Here is a 10770-nt window from a genome sequence, read left to right as displayed (position 1 = left end):
ACCAGTCTGTCAAGCTGCTGAAGTTTGCGGATGACACCACCCTCATTGGGCACATCTCAGGTGGGAGATCGACCATCTGGTGACCTGGTGCAGCCAGAACAGTCTGGAGTTCAACACTCAGAAGACAGTGGAGATGGTCGTGGAGTTTAGAAAGAGCCCAGGAGGCTGAGGTCCATCAGGACCAGGCACGTGCACACATAGACATCAAAAGGGGCTCAAGCTTGATATATTGATAAACAGCTTCTTCCCGTCTGCAGCTAGCCTCATTAACAAGGCCCGGGTCCCCCACAGACATTCCCCCCTTGCAAATGATACAAATGTCTCTGCACATGTAAATACTGTTTCATCTCGTGTCGTGCACAGGCCTGGCACGTTGCACATATTTGTTGTTGATTGTTGATCTTTGTTGTTGTCAGATTATATTTATATGTACACAGTATCTATATAAATATATAATATAATCTTCTGTTGCGTTACTTCTGCACGGCACAGACCCAGAATAATGCACATGTATGTATCTGCAACGTTGTTTTTCTATTCCATATTTATATATTTCTACATTTATTTATGTCGACTGTATGATTGTCTACGTGTAGCACCTTATCACCAAAGGAAATTCCTCATATGTGTAAAACACTACTTGGTAATAAAGCTTCTTCTGAACTTCTGATCTTCTGAGGTGGGGGAGCTGGTTGATGGAGTCATGGGGGATGGTGTCAGAACTGTCCCATTGTCTTTCAAAGAGACCGTAGAACTCTTTCAGTTTGTTGGACAGGCACAAGTTGTCAATGGAGTGGGGGGCTTTAGGTTTGTACTTTGCAATCTGTCTGAGCCCCTTCCAGACAGCGCCAGAGTTGTTGGGTGAGAACGGGTGTTGGAGTTTCCTAGAGACTGCATTAACATGTGTCTTGGATGGTATGATCACAAGTGAAGAGTTCTAGCATGTCAGTTCACACCTGATAATACAATATGTTTCACATGCGTCTCAAGTCAACACTTGTTATTGGGTCTAACTTCACCGCCCTTCATGCAAATAAGCAAGTACATAATTTCTGTTTGCAAAGCCCAAATGCATTTACTTTTTGTCAGACCACAAGGTGAATTAGGTTGGAAACACAATAAACTCTTGCTTGATTCATATTTTGTAGCTGCTGGCGGCCTATTAGCTTTAAAGCTTAAATAAAGGTTTTTCAGCTTTATTAGGTCCTTCCTGCGGCGGTGGTCCTGTGCTAGTGGTGTAAACAGCAATGATCCCCCGGTGCTCCATGCTTACATTTCAGTCAGAGTCAGCTAGCGTTACTTTAGCAACAAGTAATGCTATATGTCGATCAGGTAACTCAATAAATAACAGAGAGTCGAGGCCAGAAGACATCAGACAACTTGTTTCATGTGAACTCCATCAATGAGAATCAATTTTGTTATTGTTGGTGTGTTTTCTTCTTGTTGTTTAACACTTACCACCTCTGAAGCTGGTCTGAGCAAATGTCCTCGGTGAGAAATGCATTCACACCTGTACTTAGAGCTGTCCACTTGTGATCATATCACTCAAGATGCATGTTAGTGCCAGGTGTAAGCAGGGACTCATAGTACAGTCGTTTAGCTTTTCTAACCACTTTGTTAAACCCATACTTTGACTCTCTAAACCTGTCCCTGTCCGAACTTCTAAATGCTTCTTCCTTTTGCAGCCTTAGCTGTCTGAGTTTAGCTGTGAACTAAGTTTCAATGTTGTAACATTGAACCTTAGTTCCGTCCTCACAGATCCCTGATTTAACATTACAGACTGTTGGTACCATTCATGAAAACATCTGTCAGTACAGTCCAGTACAGTCTTTAACTGCTTTGATGTCCTCACATCAGCTTTACACAGCTTTAATTTCTTCCTGTATGCACGAAGGAGGACAATGATCTGGTCAGAGTCTCCCAGTACAGCCAGACCCTTGTAAATCTGGTCAGTAATTTCACTTGTGACACTTGTGCATAACAATGCCCATTTTTCCCTAAATAATTCTCTAGAGGGCAATGTTTTACATAACTGATGATGTCACTAAGAAGTCACTTTCAGTTCTCTGCCAGCTGTCAGTTTGAAAAGAAAACAAAAGAAAGGATGATTTACCTGGAGATAAAGCAAGATAAAGATAAAAACTGATTTGTTTACAACAAGGTGATTGTTGTAGTTCTCTTCTGAGAAAAGGTCTCACAAAGAACTGTTGTTATTCAGTGTTTCTCTAATTCAAACACAAAACAAAAACTTGACAACAACAAATCACATTAAAGAAAGAACATGTTCATATGTTTTATTTCATGTATCAACAAGTTTATCTAAATTATTCGTTGAGCTATTGTTATAATTATATTATTGTATCATAACCCTGTTGGCGTTTTCAGTGTTACTTTTAGTTATTTGAAATAAAAAAAAAAGAGGAAGACTATGCAGTTTACCGCCAGACCTCACAGGGGCGACAGTCAATTATTGATTAGGTCTCTATAATCACAACGACGTCATCGGGGACGGAAGTGGTGTTGGTTTAGGTGGCTAACTTAGCTACTCACCTAGCCTTAACAATAGCTTGGAGTTATTGTTATTAATAGCCTCACAGCTTTAACGTATAGTAGAAACGCTCACTGTAACATTACGAATACAAATCTTACAAAATCATTACTTGGCTGTTTGTAAATGTAACGTAACGTAGCTTAGAAAATAACAACGTTAGCGTTCGCCTTTAGCTTAGTAGGAGCGTATTCGTTGGATAGTAACGTTACCACATTACTGAATGGGCGCCTGTAAATGAATGAACTGCGTTTACGTTTGACAGGTTGTGAGAAGCGCTGATTAACAACATTTAAAGTAATGGCTACTGGTGCGGATGTCAGGGATATTCTGGAGTTGACTGGAGGAGAAAATGACGGTCCTATCAGCAAGAAAGATCTCATCAACTCAGACAAGGTGAGAGATAATCATAATATACAATTATGCTTGTCCCAGTATTCATGTACGTTTTCCTCATTTTACCCAGTATTCAAAGCGTTACACAGGCTGTGGGACTCAAACACAAAACCGTGCCATTCCCACAGAAAGTATGTTATTTTGTGCAATACTTCTGTTTATAAACGTTTTCTTTAAGATAAATAACCAATTTTTCCGTGACATGTCTCAGAAAAAAAACAAGAAGACAACAGAAACGCTGACCTTCAAGAGACCAGAGGGAATGCACCGAGAGGTCTATGCTCTGCTATATTCAGATAAAAAGTATGGGCTCCTTTTGAGTTTGTCTTAAATCAGTGTAAGGTTTTCAAATGTGTGTGTAATAAGTTGCATGAGGAAGGGGATCTGGACAAAAATGAGAAGCGGGAGCATTTTCTCTCTTCCATGGATGAAGATGGTTCATAATAGAGTCAAAGAAAGAAGGGAAACAATGTCAACCGATGCCATTATTTTCTAGGGTTTGAATCAGATATTAAGAACAATGACAGTCCAGTGAGTGGCATGTTTAGACAGTCGAGCAGTGGAAGGGTTCAGGTTAAGGCTACACTGAGAGGGAGAGCTTGTCTATTTTTTTGGTGTGTTTTCTATGATGCCATCCTAGGAATAGCTGAAAACTTACACTCTATATCCTTGAGCTCTCAACTTGACACTGCAAAGGAGTTAGATGTTTTTAAAATGTTATTTGTTTGTCTGTGCTGAATATCCTAATTGAGCTGGTTGGATTACCAAATACTTAAAGCAGATTTTCCACATAGTGTGTACCCTCGCTTTAACAAAGACTTGTTTTTCCTCTCGATCCCCAGAGATGCACCCCCTTTGCTGCCTAGTGATACTACACAGGGCTACAGGACGGTAAAAGCCAAGCTTGGCTGTAAAAAGGTGCGTCCCTGGAAGTGGATGCCCTTCACTAATCCAGCTCGCAGGGATGGGGCTATATTCCACCACTGGAGACGTGTGGCAGAGGAGGGCAAAGACTACCCTTTTGCCCGCTTCAATAAGGTAGGGATGACTAAAGTTTCCTCTTTAGTCTAACTGCTCATACAATATAAACACAAAGGATGGATTTTTACAGCTACCCTTCGTACTCTTCTGTCATCTCCTCCTTTTCAGATATATACACACTTACTCTTGTCAGTTATTCATACTGATTCACTGCATTCTCTCTTCTCCTGTCTGCCTTTTACAGACAGTGCAGGTACCAGTGTACTCCGAGCAGGAGTATCAGATGCATCTCCATGATGATGGCTGGACTAAAGCAGAAACAGACCACCTGTTTGACCTGTGCAAGCGCTTTGACCTGCGCTTCGTAGTTGTCCACGACCGTTATGATTACCAGCAATACAGGGTAATAATTCAGCCACTCATCTACAGTACTCGTGTTCCTTTGCACTGAGGATATATTGCAAAATGCATAATGATGTAAGTGAAAGTGCATATTTGTTGCAACATTCTGCCATTTATGCTTTTCAGAAACGTTCTGTGGAGGACCTGAAAGAACGGTATTACAGTATTTGTGGTAAGCTGACCAAGGTCCGTGCAGCTTCAGGCACAGAACCCAAGATCTACATCTTTGATGCAGGCCATGAAAGGCGCCGTAAAGAGCAACTGGAGAAGCTCTTCAATCGCACACCTGAACAAGTTAGTAACTTTGTAATTTGATTTGGATTTGAATTCTTATTCTGGTGTTGTTAAGCTTTCATAACTTATTGCCCATCCAAGATGAGAAGCATCATGCAGAGCACAAATCACTTATAACTGAAGGGTTGATGCATTAATGTCTTTTGTGAAAAAATAAAAACATTGTAAGATGTTTGCCAGTCCTTTAAAAAAATTAAGATTGCACTTTTCTTGTTTTTCCTGCAGGTGGCAGAAGAGGAATATCTTATTCAGGAGCTAAGGAAGATTGAGACTAGGAAGAAAGAGCGTGAGAAGAAGGCCCAGGATCTGCAGAAACTCATTAAGGCAGCTGACACAACCACAGAGTTAAGGCGAGCCGAAAAGAGGGTTTCTAAGAAGAAGCTTCCACAAAAAAGAGAAACTGAAAAACCGGTATGATATGCACTCATACAATGAGTTAAGTAAAGCAAAAGCAGCCAACTGAGAAATGAGCGTGCTTATTCAATGCAGTAGTGCACTGAAATAATTAGGATTCAGCTCACTCTCAATATTTTGTATGAATCATTTTATATTATTTTGATGGAACAGCTTTTTCTCAAATAAACTATGGTGGCTTTTGTGTCCCAGTTTGTGAATCATTGTTAAGGCCTGAATTATCCCATAATAATTATTTTATGTCAGCTCTATTCAAAGTTCAGAGGGCTGTCATATTTGGTCTCTTATCAGTTATTTCTTCTTATTTAGGCTGTTCCAGAGACCGCAGGCATCAAGTTCCCTGACTTCAAATCAGCGGGAGTCACACTGCGCAGTCAGAGGGTGAGTATAGTTAGATGTTATTAAGGTATTAAAACTAGAAAAACTAGTATTCTGAAAGGCAATTTCAACTTAAAGCTTGACTTTGGCTCTCAAATACCAGTGAGGAACTTAAAACCTCAATCTGAAACAAAGAACAAACCTGGAACTACAGTCGTCAGAAATAATCTCTGTACTGTGTTGACATTTATCATTGGAATTGATGTTAAAACATACAGTTAGAAAAACTTTTGAATTGTTCAATCTATTAATAAAAAAAGAGTTTAAGTGAAGCTTGACCCTACAGTTGATGTATGTGAGAAACCAGAATGTCTGACTTGGGTTAGCTATTTCTCATTAGCACTGTGATGATTAATTCTGTTAGTGACTAGCCAATATCTGTAAGACATAGCAAGGGGACTCTTATTCATCTTTAAGACTGATGAGGAGCTGCCGCTCTCTATGGAAAATGCATTAGCGCAGCTAAAGGAGTGGAGTACCCCTCTAGCTAATCAGTCAGACAGAGTTCAGTGGATAAAGACATTTTGATCTGGCTCGCTGAAGTGCATTTCATACGAATTAAAAGCCCCGAGGTGTAGCTGTTTATCCTAATATCTCCGACACCTTAAATCACACCCTTATGTGTGTTGGCATGTGTGTGTTTCTCTCTGCGTGTTTGTGTGTGTGATTCAGATGAAACTGCCAAGCTCAGTAGGCCAGAAGAAGATTAAGGCCATTGAGCAGATCCTGATAGAGCAAGGAGTGGGTGAGTGTGATTAAACAATCTGCAAACATTTCAAAGTTTTACATTTAGAAATCTCCTCTGCAACAGAAGTATAAACAGACATATTAAGATCCTATCTTAGGTATTTAGTGGTGCCAGTTTGGTGTTTTCAGTACAGCGGAGAAAATAAAAATAAAATAATTTTTTCTTCTTCTTTACTTTGAAAAACAACCACTTATGGGAATATTCTGACTTTTTTGAAATGTGTACAAATCAAAAAGAGGACTGTGTGGTTTAACAGCAGTAAGCTTAGACATACAATAGGAGCAAGAGCGTGCGAGCGGAATGGAGCGATGAGAATTTCCAGTCCTCGCTTACAAAGCTGGTCGTTGAAAGCGGATCCAGGCCGCTGCGCTCAATATCTCTTCGCTGTCAACTGAGATCTCTCCCTGCTCCACTCAAATCGCTCAGCGCTAGCGCCAAAATCCAAGTTTGAGCAGTACCAGAGCAAAATCTGAGCGGAAGATAAGTGGACCTCCCGACATTTTAACTGTATCTTTTGGGATAGACTGACTAGCAAGGCTTTGCTACACTATCTACACTGTACTGCACAGTTTGGGACAAATACATACATCATGCCATTATATTCTACTTACCATAATAACCTATCAATTAATTAAACTATTTTTGTGTTGTTTTAGTCAAAGCGCTTTAGTCTCACTTTTCATTCATCCTTTCCTTTGTGGATCCAGATCTTAACCCCATGCCCACAGAGGAGATTGTTCAGATGTTCAACGAGCTGCGTAGTGACCTAGTGCTTCTGTACGAGCTGAAGCAGGCCCACAGCAATTGTGAATACGAACAACAGATGCTGCGTCATCGCTATGAGGCCCTACTAAAGGCCGGGAGCGGAGGTGGGGGTGGTGGAATTACAGTGGCCGGACCAGCTGCTGCGACGCAGAGTGGAGAACTCAACGTCACCAACAGCAATACAGCATCCACTCCTGGAAGTGAAGCTCAGTCCTGGCCGAGTGCGGACGACATCAAGGTGGAAGTCAAGGAGCAGATCATTGATGTTGTAGGAGCACCACTTACCCCCAACTCAGTGAGTCTGCACTGATTAGACTCAAAGTCTTCCAAACCATCACCAAAAATTCAAAACATTTTTTTTATATATATATGAAATTTAAATCACATATTCCCCATAAAGCAACCCCTCCAGGTCTTGTGGATATAATAATTAATGCACTAGATAAATGAAAATAATTATTATTATTATTATAATAATTTTAAATATTTGACGAAAACAAAAAAAGGCTCTTTTAATCCTAATTCTCTTGTCTGAATTTAGAGTTTGCTCCATTTTAATCTGGTGCCAGCAGCTGAAAGCATTATTTAAGGAATCCAGACTAACTTTTTCCCCCTCCCATCCCATAACCGTACTGAAAAACAAGTAAAGCATCAACAAGGAAAGCATCCCAAAATCAAAATGTTGTTTCTTTACTTTGTTATTATCCTCTATAGTTGTTGGTGACAAAATAATTATGATAAATTGATAGAATAAATAAGATTTATTTTGCTCAAAGAGATCTAAATACAAAACAAGTTATTTGTTGGGGCACCTTTTTTCCTTGATGATAAATGATTTAATTTTTATTCAGTAATAAACTCCTGGACTTTAATAGCTCCTGTGTTTCAGCAGCTTTTATGCTCATGTTCAAAACTTTCTGCACATTTACTTTACTATTACGGCGTATGTCATGAGCTGGGTGGAGATGATTCTTGCTGCTAGTCGACGTTATCAGAATATAGATTTGTTTTTGACTGCGTGAGAAGATTGATGTGTGGCGCTTAACGTGTTAAGCCTAGATTTGCCCCTCGGCGAGCTCTGCGACTGTCAGGCTGTGATCGGGGGTAAGTCAGCGGTCGATCTGCGGTCGCCAGTCATTATGTGTGAACTACACAACGATACATCAAAATGGCTCCCCGACACATTTCTGACACATCGCCGACGTCTGCCAGATATCTAGCGTGCCAAATATCTGGAAGAGTCGGCCAACTCAACATCCACATCCAGCCAATGAGAGCAGGCAGCTGGCAGAGCAGGCAACTAACACTTTTTACTCACCTCCACCTCTCTGTAGCTCAGACACTTCCTACTACCTGCATGTGCTAATCCATTCTTTCACCCATATTTTTGCCTTTGTAATTGGTATCTTTATAATAACAAACAATAGAAGTTTCATTTGTAGGTTTGCGTCATTTCCCGTTTCTTCACTTGTTTTTTCTTGACAAAACGTGGTTTGGTCGTTTAGTCGTTGTCAGTTCGTGTAGTGTGTGGCCCCCTGTCACCGATCAGTCACGTAACGTGAACGCCACAAAGACTTCAAGACTTCTGTCACAGGACAGCAAGTTGTGTAGTGTAATGGCAAGGCCATTGGCCGACGCTGAAAGTCGTGTAGTCTGCTCAAGGCATTAGCCTACGCAGCGTGATTGAGAGGTCAGCAAGCAGTCTGTGACTGAGAGGATAGATGGACCTGTACCGCAGTAACAGGTGAGCAGCCAGCCAGAGATAGTGACTATTGAAACAGCATGAGAAGACGTGCTCCGTTGTAGTCAACGCTCGGTCAATCCAGTTTGTCTTGCTAAGTGATTAATGAAGTGAGTAATAAATAAACACACACACAATCCCTTTCGTCCCAGAGATTATTTCTCTTTGTCCCAAACACATTGTCTATCATCCCCAGGACAACAGGACACATATCGAGTCCTGATTATGTTATGGACATGTTGCACGCCTCCTGGTTATGTTTTTCATACGATTGTGATTATTCAAAACTACATATGATATTGCATTTTTCAAACATTTATTGATCTCCTCTGCTTTTTGCCTTGAAGTCTCAAGTCAAGTCTCAGAAATTCAAGTCTCACAGCAGACGAATCCAAGTTGTGATTCAATTTAGGCACGGCACTGAGAACTGGGAATTTCAAATTGGTAGAAAATGGGGGGGGGGATTGTTACACATCTCAAGCAAGTCTACTGCCTGCCTCATTCCTCGTGTTTGTAATGTGTTGGTCCTGTCATTCATTAAACAACATTGACTATTTATGGCCAGCTTGTTTGGCAGATTAGCAAACATGTTCTGGTAATGGCCAGAAAATGGTAATTGATGTGAATGTTTTGTGTATCACATTTCAGCGCAAACGCAGAGAGTCGGCATCCAGCTCGTCTTCAGTAAAAAAAGTGAAGAAGCCATGATGAGGGCGAGAGCACCAGCTGGTACACGGTGGCGGGCAAGGGGTTTGTGCTAGTTACTCTGGTCACGGTGGAGACTTCCACAAGTTTTATGGTTGGACAAGAGGGACACAGGAGCAGGACCATGTTTCTGTCCATTTTTTGCACACACACACACACACACACACACACACACACACACACACACACACACACACACACACACACACACACACACACACACACAAATTATCACATACCGATGAGACCTCTCCAAACCCATCCCAACCTGGCCTGCCCAGCATCTTTCTGACAAAGGCAACAACTGAGTGACATTTCATTCCATTACTGCTCGTCTCCCTGCCTTCACCATTGCTCAGCCTTAGATGAGGCAAGATCAACTGTAAATTGCCAGGCTGAGCTAATCGGGACAGGGGGAAGAAGGTGGGAATGACTGGGTAATTGAAATGAATTGGAATGAAAGAAGAGACTCTGGGAGTGGGAGGACCTCGAGCCGCAATGCTCATTTGACCCATCTGAGATTTTTTGTAGCCTAATCATGCCATACTGTTTACTGGAAATGTGTTTTTGTCTTAGCCTTTAGTACTCTCTGTAGCTCCCTCCTGACCAAGAGTGCGTCTTGCGCTCTCTCAGATTGGGGTTCCATCTGATGCCTGTGCTTTTATATTGGACTAGTGGAGCTGACTTGTGTTGTTTCTCCTCAGGTGACCTTGACCTTGACGATGCTTTAGTCAGTGATCCAATAAACCTCATTCTTTTCTTTTCTTGCTGCGTGTTATGCACGTTTTTGCCATTGTGGTTCCTTTAACATTCCAAGCACTTTTTTTCTTTCTCAGACGAGATCTTAACTTGGAGGTAATTAGTGTTGAATACACATTTGCCGGGGAAATTGTAGGATCATGACATTCTTACCTTACCTGTCATCTAAGTTAAGTGACAACTAATGACTTCATTAATATGATAATTAAGCAGCGATCATTTTTAGGTTGGCACAGCCACTGAAACTTCATTAGGTCCCCTTTCTATAATATTGCTAATTGCATGTCAATTATGTCATTTAGCCTACTTAGACATTAATTTCTATGCAAATTTTGCATACATTTGCCCGGCAGAAGGCAGTACTGTGATCTGGGCATCTGTGTGTATTTATATATCTCCATAGATATATACACTGCAAAAGTATTATTATTATTAAATATTAAGTATTTCAGGTACTGCAATCTGCATACAAACTCCAAATTACTTCAGAACTACAAATGAAGATTTAAACCTAAGAAATTAAAATCCAAATGTGATTTACTTTATTTCACTGTTATTTCTGCTAAAGAAATCATTTACTCAGATGCAAGAAACAAAAAAACAGTACTTTATATTTGAACCATCTTTGTTCAAGTCTTG

At 40.7% G+C, this 10770-nt stretch overlaps 1 protein-coding gene across 2 annotated transcripts in view; it reads left to right on the top strand.

Annotated features, from left to right (window-relative positions):
• The first annotated feature begins 2504 nt into the window (after positions 1–2504).
• Positions 2505–10770, top strand: part of dmap1 (DNA methyltransferase 1 associated protein 1) — a 9093-nt gene continuing 827 nt past the window's right edge. Inside the window, exons 1-10 of one of the 2 annotated variants that reach the window (XR_006825200.1) lie at positions 2505–2944; positions 3156–3247; positions 3787–3982; positions 4170–4328; positions 4454–4621; positions 4847–5032; positions 5345–5416; positions 6086–6158; positions 6869–7221; positions 9316–9436. Coding sequence is in view for 1 of the 2 variants with exons in the window: in XM_046050345.1 (XP_045906301.1) it covers positions 2849–2944; positions 3156–3247; positions 3787–3982; positions 4170–4328; positions 4454–4621; positions 4847–5032; positions 5345–5416; positions 6086–6158; positions 6869–7221; positions 9316–9375 (1455 nt within the window). In the remaining variant the exon portion in view is untranslated. Of the gene's footprint in view, positions 2945–3155; positions 3248–3786; positions 3983–4169; positions 4329–4453; positions 4622–4846; positions 5033–5344; positions 5417–6085; positions 6159–6868; positions 7222–9315; positions 10137–10770 lie in introns of those variants that run through there. The other variant, XM_046050345.1, reaches the window with a different exon arrangement.

Source organism: Micropterus dolomieu, linkage group LG05 (genome assembly GCF_021292245.1).
Source record: "Micropterus dolomieu isolate WLL.071019.BEF.003 ecotype Adirondacks linkage group LG05, ASM2129224v1, whole genome shotgun sequence".
Lineage (NCBI taxonomy): Eukaryota > Metazoa > Chordata > Actinopteri > Centrarchiformes > Centrarchidae > Micropterus > Micropterus dolomieu.
Note: the sequence above shows the minus strand (reverse complement) of the source record. Positions and strands in the feature narration are given on the sequence as shown.